The following is a 26,859-nucleotide window of genomic DNA, read 5'->3' as shown; positions in this document are numbered from 1 at the left end:
AATATTTGATAATGGATATCTAATGTTTATCTTGACAGTGTCAGATATACGATATTATTCTTCAGTCCCATCAAGACGGATTAGTTGTTAATATCTAGTGAAAACCATCTGTAGAGGTCCAGTCATAATTTAGCGTTTGGATATTAATATTCGATATATAAACTTAAACTACTTCTTGTTTGTTGGTTATTGTCGGTCCTAAAACCAGCCAATTTCCACTCTACCGCCAACAATTGGACTGATGTAGCTCTTGTACACACTTGTAATACACTTGTAATACAAGTGTATTACAAGTGTGCATCCACTATGGGTTAAGTGTAGTGTGTGTGGTATATTTCAAACGTGGACACACTTCCCTAATACCCACTACCTGCCTAATACGCAATCTTAAATGCTCAAGACTGCAACTGTAGATATTTGGGATGCATATTGTGACTTGTCATAGCAGGAAAACCACAGCTGTTCCTAATAACATTAACAACGGCTCTGTTCATTTCAAGTATCCCAGTGAGCCATGACAGAGTGACATGAACCTAAACATCTAAATGGTCAGCTATTGTTATTTTACTCATTTTTAGTAATACCTGTATGGGGAAAGGCCTATCAAACAGACCTGCTGCCTTAACAGTATTCATATGTGGACTTAATTAGAACTTCATGTTAGTTCTGTTAGCCTATGTAAGGCAAGGTAATTTCATTTATATAGCACATTTCAACAAGGCAATTCAATGTGCTTTACATAGAACATAAAAGGCATTAAGACAGAATATAAAAGTAACACAAGGCAATATAAAAAGACATTTAAATACAATTAAAAAATATTAAATTTGAAATTAAAAAAAGCTAAAATAGAATAAGACATAAAACAGGAGAATAAAAGTCACAGTGCAGTGTAAGACATTAACCCTCAAATCTGATTTAATAAAAGGCAGCAACAAACAGAAAAGTCTCCAGCCTTGATTTATAAGAACTGAGATTTTTTCAGCAGACCTGCAGTTTTCTGGGATTTTGTTCCAGATATGTGGAGCATGAAAACTGAACGCTGCTTCTCCAACATTAGTTTTGACTCCGGGGACAGAAAGCAGACCTGTCCCAGACGACCTGAGAGGTCTGGATGGTTCATAGCAGATCAGAAATGTAGAAATTCTACCACCAGAGGGCGACTCTATAATTTTTTCCACTCCATGTTGACTGCAACAGTAAGTAACTTTAACCTAATTTGTGTCATTGTAGTAGAAGCAAAGTGAAGTTAGAAGAGAATGAACATTGGCTTCCGACTTTACAACAAGGACGTGTATTGTTTTCTATAAATAGAAAAGGACACCCACACAGGTGTTTTCAATTATTGTGGTTGATTAGCTCTCTGCTCAGGTGGAAGGTGAGTGGAGCTCTACAGGGAGTTTGCAGACGTTACCAAATCACAGGTGAGTTTTCCCGCCGAAACAGATGCAACAGCCAACAGCAGAGTGAAAGAAATGTCAATCACGAAAGATTTGTACTCACACAGTCTGAGATTGGATGAAACACCTGGGTATGCAATGGCTGCTGTGAGCATATGAACAGTTCTGTCAGCTTCAGTGAGAGGACAGTAAAAGTGGATTTTAATAGCTAAGCTAATGGAAAGGCATTTTCCATTCAAAATGTCCTATACTAAAGCATAGCGGCATTGTGCTTTTATTTTCATGACAGGCTGTGTTAACTTCTCTTGGAGTTGTTTCTGCCTGTGGCTTGACGCAGCTGTGACAGACAGGCCCAGCCCATTTTGATTACGCACCAAACAGAGGTGGGGGCGCGCTGATGTCCTCTCTGGTGCACTCAGCCAACCCCTGCTGTTGAAATGTAAAGCTGGTAGTATCCTGGTGTACCGCTGTAAAGAATATGCTGAAAGGACCCGGTTTGCGTACATCGGCAACTCCAACTTGATCCGTTTCTGCATTGGGGGAGATTCCGCAGCCAAATTACGCATGGAATGGTTTTGGGGGGATTGGAGTAGAAATGCAGCGCCGCACTTCCAGCCCACAACAAGAACCATGCCCAATTTACATTGCAAGCAAATCTATGACATCCTGTTTTATCCCTTACGACTTTGATATGAGTGATTTTTGCTCGGATACCGACGAGGAGTGAAGACAGTGTACACACCAAACACGCTGAAGGACGCTGGTCTCGCTGCAGACGCCTGTGTACCGAAAACCTCTGCATTTAGGATTTTTTTTTTGATGGAGCTGGAGAACATAGTAGCCAACACTGTACTGCTAAAAGCGAGAGAGGGTAAGTTGACATATAAAAGTGCAAATAGCAGGTAGGCCTGACTATGTCACATTTTGCGCTTAATATGCAGAAAAGGTGGGAATAATCGTATTGATGACGGCAGTAGGTAGCCCTGCGGACTGTACGGCTCATTACAGCAGGTAAATCCTCCAGATGCAACAGAAGTCTTATGCAACGTTACAAGCAACGTGAACATATTACATTGAAAATTGAACACCTGGTGATCATATTTAACCTGAGTCCATGTTGATGGATTATTTTATCCTCATCGATTTTTGACAGATCATATGCGTTTTCCCACATATGTAAAGAGGGGAGAGAGAAAAAAAATCTGCCTCCCACATCCGCTTTCGCTGTCTGTGCAAATGAATGCGCTCTTTCGCAACATTATACATGCTGAGGCACACACTGGAGCAGGGAATAACTCCTTTCTACAGAGGGAATGAGTGTAGGCTGGCTGGCATTTGAACGGTGATCTGATGACGTGACTGGCGTTGAAATCTATGTATGGGGCCTGCACAAGAGTCCCTGGTGTATCAGTGGGTAGACGGTCAGATATTTGTGAGAAAAGATGTAGTTTTACTATGTAGTTTGAAATATTATTAACAGCACAGGGTCTTGAATTTCTCTCTTTATTATTATTATTATTATTTTGAGGAAGTCAGGGTCGCGCTGAGGGCAGGGGGAAGGTCTGAAGGTAAACATCATGCAGTCTGACTCCATGATTGTTTCTCATGAATGGGAATCAGTCAATGATAAAGTTGGGGTTATAAGTGCAGTTTTATGTGAGTTTTAGATTGTCACTGGTTTGATTGTACAGTCTAAAATGAAATTAAACTCAAATTTTAATGTAGCAGGCCTCAAATCGTAGGATTGGGTTCCAGGATGTCAAATAAGGGAACATTTTTTGTTGCTGACTCTATATTTAATTAAAAAAGACTGAAAACTTAATCTAGAGGAACATTATTATAGTTGAAATAGTCATTATTTCCCCATCTTTAATCGAGATATTTCTCAGTTACTTAAACTATAGTGGAATTTGTCCTTACTGGAACTTCCTTAAAATCATCCGAAGAACTGTTTTGGGAGTCACAAAAAAAAAAAGCTTCAGCATCATAGTTCCCTGGAACTCTTTTCTGCATACTTTAGCCTTTTCAGAATTAGTTATAATCTGAAGCAGTGCTCAGAATTGTAAGTGACTCAGTTTTGTGGTCTGTCAAACATGTACACTCTCTCACAAGTGCAAACACAAGTTTCGTCGCAGTGTGTGGTTTCATGTGGCAAGAGCCTCCATGGAGTTGCGGGGTGACGCAGGAGAAGACTTGTGCGCCTCTGGCAGCTCCTAAGCATTTATCTCACAATGATGACATACTTCAGGGGAAAAAAAGGGCAGTCTGCAGAGAGGGCAGAGGGAGTTTCATGGGAATTAATGGAATAATAAAGTGGAACAGGAAGCTGACATGCTGTCAAAGCCCATACTAAGGATGCATACGCCTCCAGGTCAGACTGGACGTTTGTTTTATGGGAGCAGAGCACGACTGGGCTGGGTGAATTAAGCTTCATGAATTAATAAGAGCAGTTAATGACCCATGACAGATCTCGCTTGTCCCAGCTGCTCCATTGGTGCTCATCCAGTCCCTGCCCCTGACTGTGTGTGGGAGAGAAAAGGGGCCTTTTACAATTTCACATTAAGGGATGAGATGGTTCTTTGAGTTAATAGCTGAAGCACGACTTTCTCAGCCACTTGATCAATGGCCTCTGTCCCAACAAATGCAGCCGTGTGAGAGTGGATCAACAGTTGAGTTCAAATTTGTTGCACCACGCACACTGAAACATGTCACAGGTTGTTATGAGCGTGTTATTGGTTTGTGTCCTTTAAGCTTCTGAATCATTAGAGGTTTTATCTTACAGGACTGTGCAACTCTCCCACTGCCCGCTTGTATGTATGGCAGAGTACAGTATACACAGAGGCACATTTTAGGTTACATACCAGCAACAGTGGGAGAATGTGAATGGAGCAAATAAAGACTGTTTATTCCTGTTTGTTTATACAAGTGCGTCTTCCAAGCCAGAGCTGAACCGAGAGGCATGCATCCTCTGTCCAAACGCTCTCAGGGATGCGCAACAGGAAGGCCCAGTTTACACTGCAATCTCTGCCTGTTTATGCCAGCGTCCTCACACCTCCCGAATCAGTAAAACAGCACGGAGTGGCAGCGAGGCGTAGAAATAAAAAGCTATTGATATCTGCAGGCCAGGAGTGGGCAAAACAGGCCTTATGCCAGCCTCGCATCGCTCTTTGGCTCCTCTGTGTCGGCGATGGCTGATCTGACAGAACTGGTCTGGGTTTTGCAGCCAAGATCGTGTGAACCCTAGTCATTGATTATAGAGATGGGGCAGCTCCCCTCGAGGATTAAGACCAGCTGGGACGTGGCTAAAACTTTTTGATGGAAGAGGATTTATGATCAATATGCTTTTTCATGTTAATCATAGAGTGGAAAACACATTTTGATTTCCACCAGACCATATTGAACCATTTCGCTAAGTAGTCTTGACTGCTGTCTTACGTAAAGCCATATGCACTATCAGTTAGATGCAGCCCATAAGCTATTTAATCAAATTGATCGTTACATAACAAACTGAGTGGGCTATTGCCATCCGAGCTCCATCTTCCTGTGGAGCTGTTCTCCGGTCTCTGCGGAAGATACTTTATGGATGATGAGTATTCGGCGAAATGTTACACCCCGATCTCCTGCGTGGTCATCTGAGTATCATCTGACAGCCACTGTTAACCATGTCAGAGCAGCAGGAAATGCTGATGTGCTGATTTGAAGAGCTCTACTCTCTGTATGCTGTGTGTCAGCTGAGGAATATGGGTGGGGGAGGTCATAGCAGATCAAAAGAAAAAGTAACTCAGGCCTGATATGACTTTCTTTCAGTGTGAAAGTGTTTTTTTGAATGGCAGCTGATGTATAAGAAGACTGAGGAAGCAGGTTTAATATAAGGTGTGTGTGTGTGGTGGTGAATTCCTTTGTTTAAATGTAACTTGAACTCAGCCACTCTGACAAGAACATCAGTGCAGTAGACCCTGAGCTTATTGTGTGTGTGTGTGTGTGTGTATGTGTGTTCCTCCTGCCTGCCTCCCCATTCACAACTCTTTCTGGCAGCAGTCGTAGATTCCAAGCCAGGCGAGCGAACGTCATCGGCTGTCCAAGTGAATGAGAGTAAGGGGGGAAAAACTGCATTGCTGCATCCAGCTGCCTTTCTTGAATTGCGGTAACAGAGCCGGGGGTATTTAGTTTGGGCTACTCAACCGAATTCCACTCCGCCACCGCTGCTGCTTGCCGGCTTTCTCATTCGTGCTGTCGTGTTTTGGATGTTGCAGTTGTGCAAGTAAAAACCATTTGATGCCACACACAACCACTACATGAATACGGCTATAGACATACAGTACATATTTCCTTGTATTGTGTTATGAGCGCACTGGTAAAATGACCTGAGTAGTGACGAATTTACTCAGATTAGAAAGTCTCCGTTTATTTCCAGTTAACTAAGGTGAGACATCATGATAACGGGAACATGGCGGCTACTCTGTTTGCTTTACCCTTTACTTCGCTCTCAGCATTTCCTCCAACAAAAGCTTTTAAGTCACCCTCCTCTCAAAAGTTTTCCTTCTTGTTCCTTCAGTTGGTTGTTTGACTTTCACTGTGCAGAATGATGTGTGCGCAGCATGATTTTAGTTTGGAGCCAATCGTCGTCCAGTATTCAACTAACACAAGTGTGATGTGGAAGCTTGAAGGCCCCCCAGTGCACAAACACTGAGAACTTTACAGTGAAGCAGACATCTTGTGTCCAGCAGTTTTAACTTTTGAAATGAAAAGTATTTGCATATTCATAGATTATGGAATTTTTAATGAGGGAAAAGGAGTAAATGATATTTTAATGAGATAATACAACTTTTTCTGTGTGGAAAAACCATATCAGATGCAAATTATTATTCAAAGTAGAGTATTTCATATATATCTTAAAACATGTCTGGAGGGGGATCTTTAAATACTTTGATTAGATTGAGAGCAAAACTTTGAATTTTTAGACTTAAACTGTAATCTTCACAACACTACTGATTCTTTTATTCATTTTCAGTATGAAGAGGAATCTCTGTGGATTTGATGAATGATTTTGTTTGATCTCTGACAGCCTATATGCTTTAGATGAGAATTACAGTGTAATTGCATGTCTCAAATAGAAGTAGTTTGATGGGCCTATTGGTTGTCAAAAAAGTTTGACAGCACCCTGCACTAAACTGTAATCAGTGCAGTTTTATGGCTTGTATATGTGCAAAAGGGAAAAACCTTACATGATTAGTATCTAAATACAGTCATATCAGGTCATTTCAGAACCTCTAAAGTGCAACAGAGTTGTCAGAGTCCTAGATTCAGATTGCAAAAAGATCTAATTGGATTCTGTTGTGTTTAAAATCAATCCTATCATGGTTTTTTTTGCCCCATTGCACTCAAGAGGATATTTTGATTGGATCAAACATTAACGGCCAACTGATCTGTGACTGCAAGAACCTACGAATGATCGTAGATAACAAAAGATAACAGGCATGAGGTATTAGTCTGTACAAGCAATTTGTGTGGGCTCTGAACGTGCACGGTGTCCTTGAGCTCCTGCTGCAGACGGGTGGAGGGGAAGTGGAAGGGGGTCGGTGTTGCTTCGTCGTATGATGCCACAGCAAGTCTCAGCAAGCCAGGGGAACCACTGTCAGTGGGGCTAAACCGAAATTCTCGTGAAAAGGAGCTGGGTAACGTCTTCAAAACCTCTCAACTGTCAAAACACACAACACAGGTCTCTGTGTCCCATCTGATCATCTACCTGTCAGCTAATGGTAATGTCAGTATGAATAATGTACAGTAGTCTCTTTGTGTCTTTGTTACACACACACACACTTTCTCTCCCATTTCCACACAAACAAAAACACTTGCCTGGAGTGCTCCTCTCTCAGGACCCCTCTGAGAGGACGGAGCCATGACATAATGCTGTTGACTTTTATTGGGCAGACAACTGGAGAGCATTAATGGAGGGGAGAGTAAAATACGCGAGAGGGAAACAAGCCTCCCGTTTCCTCGACAGGTTGTTCTGACGGGAAAGAGGCAAGAAGAAAACCCGGGGAAGAAAGTCTCTCTCAGATAGCTGCAGGGCTGTTCGTGACCCATTCTTACATATTTCATATTTATCTCTGAGGTGATTCACTTATTAAAGAGATGGATTTTTTTTATGTTTTTCTCTTTCAGACATTAGTGCTTTAGGAGCAGGCCGCCCGCAGATTAGACCTCCAAGATGTTTACTGGCAATACAGTTAATATGAATTCCAGTTAGATGGAATTACTAAATGAATGTCAGTGACTCAAACATAAAATTATTTAGATGTATTTTAGACCAATATTTAATTTTAAATCTGGTTTGAATGAAAGTGTTTCAGAACAAACATTTTATTAATTTGGAATCTCCTACAGTAAAACATCTAGTAAAGGAAACAATGTGCTGTTGTCATATCCACTGGAGACGTAACAATTAGCAGAGTCATCGATTATTAGTTTGACAGAAAATTAATTTATCAACTATTTTGATAATTCATTATTGATTTCTGTCACTTGCAAAAATGCCAAAAAATTGCTGTTTTTATCTCATCAAATGTGGGGATTTGATGCTTGTTTTGTAATGTATTAGTAAAGTGACCATATTTGAGTTTTGGACTGTTGCATGGATACAACAAGCAATTTGAGTGTGTCATCTTGGGTTCTGGGAAATAATTTTTTACTATTTTCTTACATTTTATAGACAAATCTTAAAGATAAATTAATCGGTTAATAAAAAGATAATCGACAGATTAGTTGTCAACTAGTTTCGGCTCTAATATTTATATGAGTAACTGCACAAAGCTGATGAAATTTTTTCTTCTATATCAACAGTAGAAGTCAAGTTTTTGATGTCAGACCTTCAGAATGAAATTGCAAAGGGCTTCTTCCTTGACTCACCATCTTCTACCAGCAGTTATACATCAAGAAATAAGCCAAAGAAGCAGCAGAGATACCCATTCCTCCATCGACAACACGCCACAAGGCTCGCTGTGTTTTGAGTAGGAGTGTGACTCATTTTTTCTTGAGTGGAAAAATTCAGCTCTCTGGCTCTTACTATCTCTATTGTTATTGCTGCCTCTACCCACACATACAGTATACGTAACTCAGCTGGATGCAACAAGTTCACGCCTGTTCTCCGGGGGTTGTTGAGTGGAATTCTGGGAAATATAGGAGATAATTATCTAAAGTAGAAGTAGCTGAGAGAGAGTGGATGCAGTGAAAAAAAAATGTGAATTCTAACAGCTCGTCACTGAGGTACTCCAGGAATGCACTGAGCAGCCAAAATGATGATATCTAGTTGTGCCCCCCCCGTGTCAGACATACAGGTGATTTCTTAGCATCTTATTGTGTCTTGATGTGCTTCTTGTGCTCTGCACTGTTGTCATATTTCTTTAATGGAACATCCAATGAATATTTGATGTGCATTAATCAGAGAATAATCAATACTGTATCTTTTGATGCTTCCTCCCTAATGTCTCCTGCTGTATGAGGAGCCAAATGCCAGGCTGTACACTTTTACAACACATTCATGCAAACTTTGCCGACACATCAGGGTCAGACATGACATCATGTAGTGTGTCTACAAGTTAAAAAAAATGCTAGTGAAATAAAAACTAAGTGATTTATTCTCCCTGTTTGTTTTTTTTAATGAGAATGACTAATCTATGGTCTGATGATTCTTTATGGTGCATTCTGAGAGAAAAATGGAGCAGATTATAACATCTAATATTGTAAAAACCGAATAATTCTCAACGATGAAGAAAAGAGGGAAAACGCCACTTACTCTTCCTTAAGGCCTGGTGAGAGTTTTCAACAATAGGGGGAAAAAAGATAAACAAAATTGCCCCCTGAGTAAGACCAAAATACTCCAGAATACCAGATAAATGGGGTAAAAGCTGAAACAGCTGCTTTCTCTCAGCAGTTCAGCTCAGTTAAGTCCACAACAGACTCTTTTCTTTCTAGGGATGTTGCCATAACAGGGACAAAAGAACATGGAATGTCAACATACTGTAGGAGCAAGACGTGGAACAAACATCTTCATCGTGTGTGTGTGTGTGTGTGTATGTGTGTGTGTGTGTGTGTGTGTGTGTGTGTCTTTTGAGGGGGAAAAAAGAAATGGAGAGGAAGAGGACAGCCTGAGAAGGGCAATGTAATCACTTTAACCCTATTTCCGGGATGGGTATTTGTGCTATACGCACACACACCCACGTTCAATAATATCTGTCCGCACACAGTGCACCATGTGTTCCATCAGTTTGATAAGTTAGATCTCTTGTTTTCACTGGAGGCACTTTCCTCTGTGTTTGCTGGCTTGTGATGTAACTGCAGAATTTCAATCGGAGCGAGAAGAAATAAAATCATCCTTCACAGAGATATAGGTTTACATAGCCATAATGTTCACCCTATCAAAACATTTATGGAGGTGAACAAACACGCTAACAGCTAGTCAGCGCAGAGGAGCAGCTTCATGTGGACTATGGTCTGTCCTTCTGATCTTTATGGATGAGCAAACAGCATGTATTACCCAGCGTGCCCTGCCGTGTGTGTGTGTGTGTGTGTGTGTGTGTGTGTGTGTGTGTGTGTGTGTGTGTGCGTGTGTGTGTGTGTGTGTGGTGCTTTGATCGGACAGGCTGGTGGATTATATAATTTCAGACTATTGAATGTGCAAGCTAGGATGCGTGTGCGTGTGTGTGTGTGTGTGTGTGTTGTTGTTTTTTTTTTAATCCCTTCACATTCCATATTTCATATATTTATAGGACAGGAAACTTGTGGCACCTGACTCTTCCCAGACAGGAAATGTACCCTACCTTCTGTTGCTGTTGTGAGATTTCTGTCCTTGCATACAAGTTTTCACACTCTCAGTGTTCAATTATGAACACACACACACACACACACACCACACAGTTACTGTAGTGACAACTGTCACAGCTCGCCGGCTCTGAGGTCATGGACCGGTTTGACCACCTCAAGTTTGTATTAACACATTGCTCCTGCCCTTGGGCTGGTTGCTATTTATAGCAGTAATGTTTACAAGGACATAAAGACAGGAAAATGGTCGCGCTTGTGCCCTTTTTCTTTAAGCTCTGTGCAAATGTAGCTGTGGGCAACATGCTACACACAGAATTTATGTCTAAATCCATCTTTTACATATAAACATGTAGCTTCCATGCTAAATACAGCTGCATTGTTAGGGTTGAGGTCAAGTTAGACTCAGATGTTATTGTCAGTGCAGCACACTTGGTGCGTTGGGACACGGCTGCACAGTCACATCGATACCGCTGATAAGATCTCTCTTTTATTGTCTGAGTGATTTTGAGTTTATGACCTCTCATTAAGTGGTTTCACATGTGACCCCGCAGCAGCTAAAAGAATAGTCCAGCGTTGCCAGGGTAAAAGTGGACGTCACAGATGTTTGCCTTGAGCGCGTTGGCAGATGTTAGAGCAGAATCATCCCGTTATTATTGCGATAATGAGGAATACGTGGACAGAGAGGCTTGTTGAGGATGGTAATAAGGCAGCTGGACAGAGGGACCGACATGACATCATGGTGGAACAGGGCAACAAAGAGCGTCTTCCTGCTATAGTCCTCCCCTTCTGCTCAGGTCTGGGCAGCGTTTCCCTCGGCTTCCTGTGGCACACAGACCACACACACAAACACACACATGCTACACTTAAACTGAACCTCACACTGTCCTCCTTTCAATAACAAACCTTCTAAGCTTCACAAAGACAGGATTTATCATAGGTGAAGGATTACATTGATTTATTTATCTATTTAGTGTACATTGTGGTTAAGTTTATTATCACCAAGTGTAAAACACATATTTTCTTCGTGATTCACCTCTACATCCCCGCTCATACTGTATACTGTACATAGTGACGTGCACTTTCACACGTGACTTGTTGCACAACACACAAAAAGCACAGTCTGGAGAGGGGTGATTTATTTCCAAGCAACTCCCCTTCTGTTTTGCAAGAGATGGATATAGTGTTATGTCTTCCAGATTATTTTTGAGATAAAGGAAGCCATGTGCTGTTAAGAATCAACCTGTAGCGCCCTGACAAGCAGGAAGAGGATGTTTTAGAGAGTGCCAATGCAAACGTTCTTATTTGTTTGATCATGTGCTTGTTGTGTTATTTACGTCTCCGATTTTGCATGTATAAGAACACCAGCCCTTACCTGCAGCTCTAATGCAAATAAATTCCAACCATTGGAACAGTTGGACATTGTGGGAGAGAAGGAAGAGGGAGACTTTCAGAGAACAAAGGCGTTTGTATCATAGTCTGGTACTGGTTTGCATCACCGTGTTTGGTACCTTGCTGACCACCAACGATATGACTCAACCACGAGGCCGACATTTAACAAGTCAGACAAAGGAGGTGATGTGATAATGAGCCAGAGTTTGATGATCAGTAGTGGATAATCAGTTGTTTGTTAACCAGGATGAAGCTTTAGGTCGGTGCAGGGAAGAGATGAGTGTGAAGAGTCGCAGAAATCTTTCTCACGTTTTGCATGGTGTAGGTGTACGCACCAGCACACATTCACAGCACTCTTCTCTCTCTGCCAGCACATTCTGCTGCAGATGTTGTTACATATATGCCAAATGCACAGCATGAGTTTCAGGATGTGGTTTCGACTGGTTGTCCACAATAGATCTGACTGCTCATCTGATGTGACAGTGTGACTAGAGGTGTTGGAAACCTCAGAGACCTGTGTGTGCGTGTGTGTGTGTGTGTGTATGTGTGTGTGTGGAAGCTAGAAACTGGTTAATGGCTTAGATTCCTTTGTGTGTCAACACTTTATGAATATAACCTCACAGCTAAGCAGGGACATTTTTGAATGTGTGGATGGATGGGGGCCTGCAGGACTGCCCGTCTTGGTTAAATTGAGCATGAGGACATTACTAGAGAGAGGTCAGTGTAGAACTCTGTGCGCACACTAACACACACACACACACACACAGATGTTTGGGATGCCGGTAACCCCCTGGTGTCGCGCCAGACGGATGTCGTTCCCTCTCTGACCTTATTTTTGCTTCACTTGACAAGTCTTGATGATGTCAGAGCTGCTAAGCAGAAACATAAATAAAGGGCGGTGACCACACTGCCCGCATGGAACAAATTAGACTGACAAGTTCCTGTGTGCAGTGTACCCACAGCGCAATGCATATTTCTGCTCATGTGTAAGTGACAGACCATGAGAGAGTGAGAACTGTTTTAATAGAAAAAGAAATAAATGGGAGAGCGAAGACAAAAGGGTTTATAGAGGACATTTACGTGCATATCATTCTTTTAATAGCCCAGTTTTATTAAAGAGGGACCCAGAGTTACTGATTGGACCTAAAATGCAACACATGTAAGCAGAGATTTGTTTCAAATCTCCACGCTTCCTTTTATGTTGATATTTATTATCCTTTCCAAACTTCCTTACTTCCTCTAGACCTAGTTTTTTTTTTTTTTTTTTTACATCCCATCAGAATATTTCCCCCTCAGGGAACAGACATATAACAGCTGATGGCCATAAGCAATGCAGCACAGAATTTATTTGAACTCATCTGATTTAGGGTTTTATTTTGTTTTAAAGCACAGACATCAGAGACATCCAAAGACACTGAGACCAGACAGGAAATAATGTTCAGATGGATGAGTCTGTTATATGGACATGAATAATTTATGCATGATATTTGCGCGTTTGTGGGACCAGGTGGGTATGTCTGCATATGGATGGCCACGTCTTTGCACCCAACAGGCTGGAAACAAAATGCTAAAGTAGTTTGTTATAGCTGGATAAATTAAATATGCTGACAGAGTACTGGTAGCCAAGCAGTTTGAGTCATGTTTTCATCTCCATTAACTTCCCATATCCTATGACTCTCTTTTTCTCATCCAGCGAAGAGCAATATTTTAGGTTTTATTCGCCATGATATTGACTTTACAGAAAATCAGTGGCATCTATTTATTATTATAAGATTTTTCTCTAATATTTGCCTTTTTTTGTGAATTTCTGGATAATTTTACCCCCTCAGGCCTCTAAAAAGCATTCAAATCAGTCTAAGAAGGAAAAAAATTACATATGCATATGACATATGCATGCTGTTGCTTCATTTTCAGGGGTCATAACAAGCCAAAAGGTCAGGAAACAACTGATCTGTAGGGAAGCTCTGTGTAATATGCTCATAAAGCTGTTAACTTGTGACCTTATGTGACTCTTAATACAGAGGATTGTTGTGGCCTGAAGCTGCAAATGAGGTCAGTCATTGCCTGGCAGCAACTTTGTCGCGGTGATCTAGAGTTGTTGACGACAGAACATCCTCAACAGAGTCTGAAAGTTAAAGAGAAGCAGGGTGACGGGAAACCAAGAAAGGGAGGAAGGTGATGGAAGGAGAGACAAGTCACTAAAAGCAGGAAGAGATGAGGAGAGAGAAAATGAAAAATAAATAGGCTTGGAGAGCGGCGAGAAGGAAACAGGATACAGAAAGGAAAAGGAGGAACTACATTATTTGTGGTTGTCTCAGCATTGTGTAGAAGTTGAATGCTTGGGTGGAGGACCCATGTTCGGTACAATTATTTGACATGACGCTGACCCTTCACAGGAAATCTATGCCATTTGGTTGATGCTTTTATCCAAAAACGCCTTACAGTAGCATAAGTGCTTTCATTTTTAGATTAGTGGCCCCAGTGGGGGATGACCTTCTCTGCTCACTGTACTGTTGTGCTTTTTGGCGGACGTCATGTTTTTATTAAAAGCCATTAAAATATTGGACCACACAGCAACACAGCTAGAGCGCGCTGACATTTTGTTGTAGGGCATAACTTTACATTAAGTGTTTTCAGAGAACAACTGGCGCTTAAATAAGGATGTGTGCCCGTTTATAGCGTGTTTGGTCTACAGTAATGTTGATGAGGAGCAGGTGCTGGGAGTTAATGATTCTCTCAGGGGATATTTTGACTTGAGATATTAATACATTCATGCTTTGTGTTTGTCTAAGGTGATATGAATACCATTCTGTGCATGTCAGCTGTGGTGACGTTTGGTCCCTTGTCTAAAAACCAACCCTACCTGAAGTTCATTTTATGTGGATTTTGTGTATCAAAAGTGTAAGGAATGGATTAAAAAGTGTGTTTGCCTGGCTACCTAGCTTACTAGTAACCTACCATTACTTTCCAAAACCATGGAGCACATAATTAGCTCTGTTCACAACAATATTTTATGGGCTACAGGTTGTAATATAAAAAGCCCCGTTCAGGACAGCCACATCCAATTTGGGATGTGGTAGCTAGCCCTGGATGATACTATATCAGAGTGTTGGCTAATGTTAGCTGCACTTTATTGGATTTGGGGAAGTTCACGCTCCATCAACTCATTACATGAGCGAGTGTTAGGTTTGCCAGCTCATCAGTACTCATCCTCAAAGCTTTTTTATGAACTAGAGTTATAGAGTAAAAATCTAATCTGTGTGTGGCTTAATTGTCCAAGTATGTTTTTCTGTAGTTAGCATTTGAACATTTTAATTTTTATTCATAATGTCTTAAATAGATGATCAGCTGGTAAGTATGTTGACTTGGTCCTTAACATGGACCTGATCTTTAACATGATGTCATGTATGTAGCCATCCAGTGCATATTAAGACCCTTATACATTATTTTAAAAAGTGGAAACTGGAAACAATAAAAATTCAGCTTGTTTACTACCAAAACTTTCAAGTAGTAAGTCTGCCACAGTTATCATTGTAAACTGCTTATTCGTCCTAGTATGTATGGAAAGCTTGACAGGAGTAGGAAAAGATAATGTGATAAAATCATAAAAATAATAGAGATTTGACTGAAAATTGCATCTAAACTCAGTGCTGACACTGATAGTGTGCAGGAATTCAGCTTTTTCTTTTGTATTCACAGAATGAAATGTATGGTATAATGATGTGCATCTACTTGTGACAATATTCATGCAATAAATAATTAAACAACCAAATTTGCTCTTGCTTAATCAAAATATAGCACTTAAATGTGTCAGTAGGCCTCAAATTTCTGCTAAATTTCCATAGATGATATCATAGTGAGTAATAAATGACACCTGTACGATGTCTGATTTATACCAAGATATGCCGATATGAGTCTTTGATGTTCATGATGTTGAGTGTTATTGAAATCTCCTTGAATTCAAATCAATGTGAGTGTGTCAAATAATAAAGCAAAGGCACGACAGTGTGTTTGAGATTAATAGATAAATTCAAACGGCAGAGGCGTTAATCCAGGAGGATTGATGGGAAAACTGCTAAAAATTTCACTCAGAGGCTCCAGCATGACGTAGTGCCTCTCACATTCCTGGGTTATTACTTAAAGATGTCTGCTTGTCATTACCTCTCCTGCTCTCATGCTCTCAGTGTTGCCTCTCACATCGGGCGAGCCGCTCACAGCCAATTTCCACAGCACCGAGCAGTTAAAGGAAATCCCAGTCAGTTCATTAGATCGGCCTTCGCATATTAAGAAAAAAATAAAACTGAGACAAACATGACGTAGGGTGCAGCAGCTGGAATGGGTGGAAAACGGTGAAATGAGCTCTCACGATTGCTCTTTTATCCCATTCTGTGGCCGGTATAAGAGGGAAACGCAGAGGTGTGGTGGTCAAATGTTTGAAAGGCACGTTTAAGGCAAGAGAAAGTTTCCTTTACAGATCTAATGTGGATGTAAATGATTTAGTTCCTGATGCTGCAGGAAGCTGATGCCCGATTATTCAGAGCAGTGGAATCCAGTCTGGCAATGTCCCGGGCTCTGATGGGAACTGAGCCGGTCAGAATAGGCTTTCTGTCTGTGTGGACACAAACACACACATTAAACACACACTGTTCCACTTCCAGAAAAGCTACTGAGTGAGACAGAAAGTCAGTAGAGAGACGAGATATTTAGGGAGGAAGCGAGACGTAATCTATGAATTATATATACATGCCAAGATTATGATTTCATTCAAGGGAGAGCCCACACACACAACCCCCCTCTTTCTCTTTCTACCTCTCTCCTTTTAGCCATCAGGCTTTCATTTGCTCCTGAAAATAAACTTTGATAACTCTGTGAAGCCTTTTCATTATAACTTCTCCTTTTTTTTTTTTGCTCTTGCTGCAGGTGGAGGAGGAAAGCGGAAAGGGAGGAGCAAAAAATGGAAGGAGATCCTTCGCTTCCCCCATATAAGCCAGTGCACTGAGCAGGGAAACAGCGTTGGTAAGAGTCTGCATGTGCATTTGTGTGTGTGCTCACTTGCATTTGAAGAAAGTGTGTTTGTCTGTGTGGACATGGCTGTGTTTTAAAGTGTGTGTGTGTGTGTGTGTGTGTGCGCGTGTATGTGTGTGTGTGTGTGTGTGTGTGTGTGTGTGTGTGTGTGTGTGTGTGTGTGTGTGTGTGTGTATGTGTTTCCTGTCTTCCTGCAGAGAGGGACTATGTCAGCATCTGTGAGAAACAGCCTATCGGACGGCTTCTCTTCCGTCTTTACTGTGAGACCAGACCTAAACTGCAACGATGCATCCAGCTACTGGATGCAATGGTACACACATGCACACACACACACACATGCACCACATGCACCACATGCACACACACAGATATAAACATAGAGTGGAGCTTCTCTCTAGTGGAAGGCTACCATTAATCCCAAAATATCCACAGGAAAATGTGGGAAAGTTAATGATCAACTTTCTTTTTCACTTTAATAATTATAATTAAAGTGACTGTGTGCAAGGCATTTAAAGGACTAGTTTGACAATTTAGCGGCTTTCTTGCTTAGAGTTAGATGAGCAGATTGATACCATTCTCATGTCTGTGCAACAAATATGAAGCCACAGCCAGCAGCTGGTTAGCTTAGCTTAGCATAAAAAGTGTAAACAGGGGGAAACAGCTAGTCTGGCTCTGTCCAAAGATAGAGTATATCTTGTTTGTTTAGTGCATACAGACAAACACACTTTCTTCAAATGACACGTTGACACATTGAGGTTTTATCGGAGGTTATGTGTTGGATTATTTCTTGGCCGGGCGCAGTGAGTTCCTGGCCCAGGCAACCAGCACAGACAGAAGTCACTGCGCTTGGCCAAGAAATAGTTTCTTAAGGGTTAGAATTTTCAAAATGTCAAACTATCACTTTAACCCCTGATTTCACCAGTGGAGCTCCCAGGTGTGAATATGTGAAGCAGAACTGGAAAAACAACACTCTTTGCTCGATGAACGCACGTCTAGAAAACACACACCCGAACACCTTTTCAGTGCACTCACTTTGATTACAGCGTAGCCGGTGCTGGGTCAAGCAGCGCAGAGGAGACAATTAAACTGAGTAGTGATTATTCAACCAGCCAGATCTCCCCCATCAACCCGACTTGCCCCCCTCCCCTCCAATCTCTCTCTCTCTCTCTCACTCTCTCTCTCTCTCTGCGTCTAGACGGAATACCTCCCACATGACACATTTAAGTCTTTATCTATGCCCAGAATATCTTTTCGGGCATGTGACAGGACAGAAAGGACAGCATTGTTTCCCACAGCACCCCATCCAATCCCAGTACACCCCCCCCCCATCCCAGCCCCCTCCCTCTCTGCCCCTAAAAGTGACCGTCACCCTCTGCGAGGGGGAAACCACTTTACATGCACTCATCCCAAACACTTGTTGGAGCTAATTCTGCAAACCATGTGACCAACTAAGAGGCTGCGCTCAGTGTTGAGCATCGTACTCACCACTTTACTGACAATAAACCAGGTCCGAGGGTGATTACAACCAGGCAGGTGTTTCAAGTAATTAAATGACATGTGAGTCCTGTGTAGGTTTTCCTATAAAACTGTTTTATTATGTTATCTAGTCAGTATATTTCCTCAAAGTGAGTAAGGTACAAAAAAATCAGGCAGTGTAGTAGTTTGTTGATCAGTGGAATTAATGAGATGTGTAGAAGTTTTTGTTTCTACGCCATGAACAGGCATGAACATGGCTGTTTTGAGGTGAGAGGGAGTGTGTATTTCAGTGTGTGTAACAGAGGAAGGAATGTGCTTGGGGGTTCCAGTGGTTCCTCTTACATCATGAGGTGTGTGTGCATACAATTTTATGTGGATATGTGTGCTGAATCCCCTCTGCTTCCAAAAGGCTAAAGGGGCGTCTTCTTTTCCCTTTGGCTGACCCCCCGCCGGCAAGGGTGGGAATCAGACAGCTCATTTACTTTGTATGTGTGTGTGTGTGTGTGTGTGTAATTTCTCTGGTGGCTCTGATAACAAAGCCTTAGTTAATCAACGCTTGGCAGCAATCACACCTCACTCTTCCCCCATTTTCTCCATCTTTTATTCACATTCTTACATTTGTATATACAGTATGTATACATTAATGGACTTCTTGTGGCTTTGTTCTGAAGTGTCAGTGACACTGTGGCTTTTTAAAGCCTGTTTTTCCTAAAGCTCCAGGCTTATGTGTGTACGTACTGTGTATGTATGTATATATATATATATATGTGTGTGACTGTGTGTGTGTGTGTGTGTTTTGTAGTGGAAAGCCGGTGACGCTGGTGTGACACACTGTGACACTCCAGGACCTCAAGGAATCCCGTGGTGTTTACTGTGTGGTTGCCAGGCAACACAGGACCATGTTGGAAAAAAGCCACTGATAGAAAGAGTCAGGCCAGCGTGCAGCACGGGCACCATGTTATTCCCCCTCCACCCCCTCCACCCCCTTCCTTCTTCAAAAGTTTAAAAGCGCTGGCTACGAAATGCGTCACAGCGCTTTTCATGTCGCTGCCTCTGTGAGATGTCCAATATGTTCAGCGTGTAACGACCAAACCTGTTTGTGTCAATGGCTACGTATGTTCACACACCGAGCCAAGAGCGGCATATGTTTATGTGAGAGTGACAGCAACACACAGAGATACAGCGAGTGAGAGGTGTGTGTCTGCAAAGTGGCCTTTTTTACCACTAAACAGCTGCTGCTCTAGCATACCAATTAAAAAATAAATCAAACAGAAGGAGAAACGAAGTTTGGCATTTTTGTTTCTTCACTGTTGGAAAGCAGAGGAAAAGCTTAGGATCTGGTCTTCCTCTGGCCCAAGACCGGATCCTAAATCATCACCGGTTTATGATGATTTAAGGGGACATATTTTTTGGTGACATTTCCTTTTACTTCTGCTGATAGCATCTTGGATAATTATAAAAGATTTGTTGTGATATAGGGAGCCTTGCTGTGGCTTGGGAGAGGAGACAAAGTTCTGTCTTTGCAGTGTAATGTTTTATGTAAGAAGTTGCGTTCTTTGACAGATTTGTTGATAAAATTATTTTACCACTGCAAAGTTATACAAAGCTATAAAATGTCTAAAGAATATCTAAAATTACATATGAGTATAAAAAATATGATATAAAATAGCTCACCACAACTTCCAAGAACCTGAGGTGATGTCTTTTGTCTTGTTTTGTCCAACCAACATTTCAAAAGCCAGAGATATTCAATTCAAACAAGAAAAACAGCAAAATTTCACACCAGATGAGCCAGCGAACATTTGATGTTTTTTGCTTGAAAAATTATTAAAATGATCAATAAATTGTAATTTTCTGTGGACTCGTCGTCTCTGTTCTACTTTGACAATAACTCTGGATACTGGACACAATATTGTTAATGATGTTTTATTTTGTGATTTAGGAAGACTACGAGGTGACACCTGATGAAAAAAGGAAGAGCAGAGGAGACCAGATCATCAAGACTTTTCTCTCAAAACAAGTACGTTTCTTTATCTGATACATTTATCAACCTCTGAGCCTTTTTTATTTCACATGTGGCTGTAAAGTGAATTTAGTGACCTTTTACAGTGACTGATGTTCAAGCTGTGGAAAAGAACTAAAAGCAGACAATAATGCTGAGTTACAGCTGAATGAAAGCCTCTCAGACACTTAAAAGGGTAGTTACGAGGGTGTTGTAATTCAATGTACACATTAAATGTACAAAAATAACAATGTAATGTTTGCACAAAGTGTATGTACGTAATATACTCATACTGTTACTGTGGTTAGCTCTAAGAGAAGTTATGTATGTTATCCCCCAGTTTGATGATGTGTGTGTGTAATAAAAAGTAATTTATTTGTGTATTTGTGCGCATATGTCACTCTGTGTGTATACATGTGTTGATGTAGTCACCCCAGCGTGTAGACATTGCAGAGGTCTTTGCCGACCAGTGCAGAGAGAACCTCGAGCTCAGTCCATGTAAGGAGATCTTCAGCAACTGCCGCAAGTGAGTCTCAATCTTAATGCTAACATCACCTGTCTGCTAGACTCTCACCTGTTTTTTTTTCTCGCCCTATTTTTTATACCTCGTGCCATGTATATAACAAACAGTAAAGATATTGTGTGAGGAATTTTAGCTTGCAATATATTCTGAGTTGTGTTGACTGAGCCTGCCTTGTCGTGTGTTGGACCAGGGCTGTCCATGACTACTTGAGCGGCGCTCCTTTCGCGGACTACCAGAACAGCATGTACTTTGACCGCTTCCTGCAGTGGAAGATGCTGGAGAGGTCAGCTGGAACATATTTTTTTTATATATTAAGCACTCACTTTATAGCTATGTAATCAAGATTTAAATGCTTAATTCATTCAGTACATTAAGAAGTTTTTTAAGTGGAAAGTTTAGTCCTTAGTCTGCTAGATAAGCTGAACTCAGGCATGTAAACAAGCTCAAAATGAAACTCAAATCTAATTTTAGTCACTACTAACCTTAAAAATAGAAAATGTTAGATACCAATAATCATTTATTTTTTCCAAAAGCAGACATCATAATACTTTTGAGAGTTCTGTTTTTATGTATTTCTTTATTAGTGAAGACTATGACAGTGTTTTTAAGCTACAGTGGAAAAAAACATAGTCAGTTCTTCATTTAAGCATTTTTGCAAAGATCTGTTTATATTATGAGAGATTACATGTCCAGTGGAGCCAGTACAAGTGTCCAAAAACATGTCTTACATTCAATTTTTACCATTTTAAGCCACGAGCAGGAGAAAAAGACAGATCAATCATGCAAAAAGTTGATTAATTTTGAAAATTTCAGCATTTTTAAATGTAATTTACTTGGAAAGCCTAATTGAGATTAAAAATCTATTTTTCAAGAGTGTCCTGGTCAAGACAGACAGTATTAACAACGCATTACAGAACAAACAACTTAAGATAACACAAAATCAGAATTAAACAGAAATGTAAAATTTTCAATACAATTGTGAAATATTTAATTCTGGAAACACCTTAAATTACACCTTTTAAAACAACAAAAGAACTATCTAAAACATAAAAATAAGAGTAATCCAAAACAATAATTTACTGAGACTGTGGCTCCGTTAAGCACAGACAACATGGTTAATAAAAAAAATACTAACACATGTAATTAATGTCTGTCATATGTAATGAAACTTGAGACATCCTTCCAGTTTTGAGAACATAACAATTGACAGGTGAAAAAAATGGACTCTGATAGAATTGCTCTTCACTTGAGGGACTCTTCAGAGGAGCACGATCACTCTAGGCTGGAAAATATTTAATACAGAGTGCTTTATCAAAGGCAGTTAGAAGTAACCAGCAGGCTTTCAGGGCATCCTTGATTGTATCCGTGTCTGGAAAGTGAAATTGCGTACCAGAGGCCCCACCCTCTGTACAGGAAACAGACTCAGGATGGTATTGAGTTCCGCAGATAATATTTCTGCCTTAATCAATACTATACGAGCGTCTATTAATGGATTTTGTGTCTGTGTTCTGTCAGGCAACCAATCACTAAAGACACGTTCAGACAGTACCGAGTGCTGGGGAAGGGGGGATTCGGAGAGGTAAGCTATGCTGTTTATGATGACGGTGATAAACGTTGCGTAAAGTATTTATATGTTGTGATTTGAATAACAGTATATATGCTTTTCTTTTCAGGTGTGTGCTTGCCAGGTTAGAGCTACGGGGAAGATGTACGCCTGTAAGAAGCTGGAGAAGAAGAGGATCAAGAAGAGGAAAGGAGAGTCCATGGCGCTCAACGAGAAGCAGATCTTAGAGAAAGTCAATAGTAGATTTGTTGTGAGTAAACATAAAAGAAGAGTACCTGCTTCATCTTATCTCATCTCATTTGCATGCATGCCTTTTCCTTTGTCCGAGCACTTTTATACCTTTTTAACATGTTCTTCTCTTCCGCTAGGTGAGCTTAGCGTATGCATATGAGACTAAAGACGCTCTGTGTCTGGTGCTGACCATCATGAACGGTGGAGACCTGAAGTTTCACATCTACAACATGGGCACGCCAGGCTTCGAGAAGGACAGGGTCCAGTTTTACGCCGCTCAAATCTGCTGTGGACTCGAGCATCTGCACAGGGAATCCATCGTCTACAGGTAGCACTGTAAACACTCTGAAATGCGTTTTTAGATGTAGTTCAGCTCAGTTAAATTCTCAAGAGAGCCATAACGCTTGCTAGAATCAGGTTTTTGAAATCTGCAGATAATCAGTTATGAATCGATGCTTTTGTTCTTTGACATGTTTTCTTAACCACACACTGAATGTGCTGTGTTGTTTGTAGGGATTTGAAACCAGAGAATATCCTACTAGATGACAATGGTGAGTTTTGAAGCTCCATCAGATCAGATTTCTGGTTCTACCTTTGCACAGCATTTTTGTTTTGTTGCTGATAAACAATGTCAAACCAAAGTCACGCATCATAATCCACTACTTGCGTCAAATAAGTTTCACACATTTGTGTAAAAGCATCCAGTTTGCGTGATTAGATAAGCCTGTCGTCCTCATTTGGCTGCAGGACACATCCGCGTTTCAGACCTGGGGCTGGCCATCAAAGTGCCTGAAGGAGAACTCATCAGAGGAAGGGTGGGGACAGTTGGCTACATGGGTAAGAAACAATTAAATCAATGTTTCCGTAAGCACAATTTCCAGAGTATTCACCAGTTTTTAACCCACAACCCAAATCCCTTTCTCTCCAGCTCCGGAGGTGATAAACAATGAAAAGTACAGCATGAGTCCTGATTGGTGGGGGCTGGGCTGTCTCATTTACGAGATGACCGCCGGACGATCCCCCTTCCGCGCCCGCAAGGAACGCGTGAAACGGGAGGAGGTGGAGAGGAGGGTGCAGGAGGAGGAAGAGGAGTACAACGACAAGTTTACAGAGGACACCAAGGCCATCTGTAGAATGGTGAGGGTTTGATGGAAAGTTGTTGGCACAGAGAGATGGATGAATAATGAATAATGTAATGAGTCATCTCTGCTTCTGCTCACACCCAGCTGCTGACCAAAGACCCTAAGCAGAGGCTGGGGTGCCAGGCGGACAGAGCAGCGGGCGTCAAGGCCCACTCGTTCTTCAAAAACATCAACTTCAAGAGGCTAGAGGCTGGAATAGTAGAGCCTCCGTTTGTGCCTGATGTGAGTAGTTTGTAATACTGTGCACACTTTAAGTGTGAAACTCTACCTTTACTGCACTTCGTAAGTGTTTTAATCCATGAGCTAACTAAAATGGCCACCAGAGGAAAAACATGTTTTTTAAAACCAAAATCCCACGATTATAAAATATCCATTAAGATAAACGTGTCTCCTGTTTTTCCTCTCAACCCCGTCTTTTCTGTGGTCATTGCCCTCTCCCAGCCTCGGGCAGTGTACTGTAAGGATGTGTTGGACATAGAGCAGTTCTCCACAGTCAAGGGAGTAAATTTGGACCAAACTGACAATGACTTCTACTCCAAATTTGCTACAGGCAGCGTTTCCATCCCATGGCAGAATGAGGTAAGTGTGTGCACTTAGTTTGACATTTTTAAATGCTCAGTGCAGTTTGTACAACTGCTGGAAGAACTCGCCTAATAAAGTTCACCGAATCCTCTCTTCTCTTCTCTTCTCTTCTCTTCTCTTCTCTTCTCTTCTCTTCTCTTCTCTTCTCTTCTCCTTTTCTTCTCTTCTCTTCTCCTTTTCTTTTCCTCTCTTCTCCTTTTCTTTTCCTCTCTTCTCTTTTTCATTTCCAGATGATAGAAACTGAGTGTTTCAGAGATTTGAATGTGTTCGGGCCTCAAGGGACGCGACCTCCGGATCTTGACTGGAATCAGCCACCGGAGCCGCCCAGACGCAGCCTGCTGGACAGGATCTTCAGGAGGCATGTAAGTAAACATGCACACACACGCTAATAAACTCATGATAAATTCATACAAACTAACTCACACAAATCTCTGTCTCTGCTTTAGCACCCAGAGGTGTCTATTTCCCACAGCCGCGTGCAGTCTTCCAGTGTAAACTCAGTGGACTCCATGTCCAACTCTGCCCCCTAGTGGCACAGTGACGGTGTGGGAGCCACACACAAAGGGAAGGAGCTCCAAGGGGCTTCCCCACTGCTGATTGGTCCACAACCGGGGCCTGAGCAGCAGCCGGAGACAGCCTGTCTAAAGCCTAAATGGTCAGCCCACTTGGGGAGGGGGGGGGGGGATGACCAGGCCCTGAGACCCCGGGCATTTGTTATGGGATGTTGCAGAGACGTTTGGAAATATTCGGACAAACCTTATTTACCCTCAGGATTGTTGGACTATAGAACAGAGCCACTGATGTTGATGAAAAAGGATAGAAAACAAGCTAATATTCAGGGGATCCACTGTATAATAAAGACCACCACAGGGAATAGAAGATGGGGTCTTGGTGAATTTTTTTTTTTTTTTTTTTTTTTTTTTCCAGAAAAGGAATTTCTTTTCCATTCATTGTGAGTCTGCTTTACTTTCTGGCCTATATCTTGTACCAGTATCTCTCCAGCTATCTATAGTGTCACCATCTGTACAACTCTGACTATAACTCATTCTTTCTCTGTATTTTTCCACCTCTCGTACCTCAGATCACTCCTAAACATTCAGAACACATCACCTCGACAACCTCAACACATAATGTACATTGCCTTGCATACACTCAGGCCAAAGATTACAGTTTAGTTTTTGTGATACTGTTGTCATGTTGATTTAATGGTTTTTGAAGGTTTTTAGCCGTCATATAGAATCACGGGAGGGGGGTCAGAACGTGGGTTGCCTGATCCGTTTTATACACATTCTCTAAATATGAGCCTGCAGACATATCATATAGCTTAAAGCACACACACATACACATACATACACAATCAGACAGATGCACACAGACAGAATTGTGAGAATTGTGTTGTGTTTTCATTGCATGGACAAGTGTAAGTATGGACAGCTGTATCCCTTTGCTTCTGCATACCTCATTCCACTGATGTTAGCATTGTATACCATACAGCACAGACGTCTCCCTCAGTTTACAGTGTCACTTTATATTTGACATGATGTGGAGTTTGAAAAAAACAAAGTAATATGCTGTACAGAAACAGAAATCTTCTTTTTTTTTTTTTTTTTTGCTCAGTTTTCTGCACAGTCCCCGTGGAGTGGAGAGGAACACATGCACTCAGCCTGACTTACAAGTTGCACAATTTAAAATAATGTCATGCTGTTTCTTCATCAAAATGAAAATGTTTTACCTCTGATCATCAAGGCACATTATTGTATTGATATTGCGACACGCCTCTTGTTTTCTACAGTTTAGTCCGAAACTTAAGTGTTCTTGCTCCCCTTATGCCTTTTCCATGTATAAGATATTGCTGCCTAGCCGTTGTTGTCACATGTACAGGTTGTTCTATTTTGCCCCATTTATAATTTACATGTTCTTCAAAAATGCCTCACCAATCTAAAGGGTCTTCCTCTTGTTTTATTTCCAGCTGTAATCAAAGACACAGGGTATATGACATATTATCTGAGTTTTATTTATCCTATTCATCCGGCGAATATTATTGTCAGAGGAAGGTGGAGGAAGACGCCAGAGGAACCCGCAACACCACACAAAGAAGTGGCCTTCTCGCAGCAGCACAGCCAATTAAAAGGGAGGAAGAGCTCAGTCTCTTCTGCATGTTTTAAGAATGTGGTATTTTCCTATTTGAAGTAGTGAAAGCCGGTCCATGCAGTAATTTAATCGTCCTTATTAATCTCACGTAAAGCCTGTTTTTTTTTTCCTCTCTCTCTCTCTCTATATATATGTTCTTGATATGACGAAAAGAAAATTTGAATCAGACTGAAGTGCCTCCTTGTTCGCATGATCTCCCAGACAATGCCCACACAGACATCAGCACTTTGTTTGTCCTCTGACTGTCATGCTCTGTTTGTTTCGCTGGGGAACACGTCGACACAAATACACGAGACTCACACAGTTTGGATGGGAAGGAGGGAAAGAGGAGAGGAGGAGGGAAGTGATGAGGGAATTCTGTTTTCCTTCTTAATGTGATGTACAGCAAAGTGCTGAGTGCATGTGAAAGCCAAACCCACTGTGTCCTTCAAGTCCCAATAAACTCTGTGCTATAGTTTGAGTACTCCACAGTACGCCTGCCTCTTTATTTCCGTTTCCTCTGTCCTTGTGACCACAGATCATTTCCTTGTTCATATTCAAATACATCTTTGAGG

At 41.3% G+C, this 26,859-nt stretch overlaps 1 protein-coding gene across 1 annotated transcript; it reads left to right on the top strand.

Annotated features, from left to right (window-relative positions):
* The first annotated feature begins 1,533 nt into the window (after nt 1-1,533).
* On the top strand, nt 1,534-26,778 carry grk5l (G protein-coupled receptor kinase 5 like). The gene is made up of 16 exons (XM_067605436.1): nt 1,534-2,271; nt 16,530-16,625; nt 16,832-16,944; nt 20,053-20,130; nt 20,541-20,638; nt 20,826-20,918; nt 22,151-22,214; nt 22,309-22,449; nt 22,568-22,758; nt 22,944-22,981; nt 23,178-23,267; nt 23,359-23,567; nt 23,657-23,794; nt 24,014-24,151; nt 24,385-24,516; nt 24,601-26,778. The coding sequence occupies exons 1-16, from the start codon at nt 2,220-2,222 to the stop codon at nt 24,682-24,684; spliced, it is 1,755 nt and encodes a 584-aa protein (XP_067461537.1). The 5' UTR covers nt 1,534-2,219; the 3' UTR covers nt 24,685-26,778.
* The last annotated feature ends 81 nt before the right edge of the window (nt 26,779-26,859 follow it).

The sequence above is a fragment of the Thunnus thynnus genome, chromosome 2 (assembly GCF_963924715.1).
Source record: "Thunnus thynnus chromosome 2, fThuThy2.1, whole genome shotgun sequence".
NCBI lineage: Eukaryota > Metazoa > Chordata > Actinopteri > Scombriformes > Scombridae > Thunnus > Thunnus thynnus.
This window is presented reverse-complemented; position numbering and strand designations above follow the sequence as displayed.

What these genes read in the sequence shown, in the direction of transcription:
- grk5l (XM_067605436.1), top strand. Translation starts at nt 2,220, where the DNA reads ATGGAGCTGGAGAACATAGTAGCCAACACTGTACTGCTAAAAGCGAGA. An exon ending in TATCCTACTAGATGACAATG is followed by an intron (nt 22,982 to 23,177) that starts GTGAGTTTTGAA and finishes ATTTGGCTGCAG; the next exon opens with GACACATCCGCGTTTCAGAC. An exon ending in CCATCCCATGGCAGAATGAG is followed by an intron (nt 24,152 to 24,384) that starts GTAAGTGTGTGC and finishes TTTCATTTCCAG; the next exon opens with ATGATAGAAACTGAGTGTTT.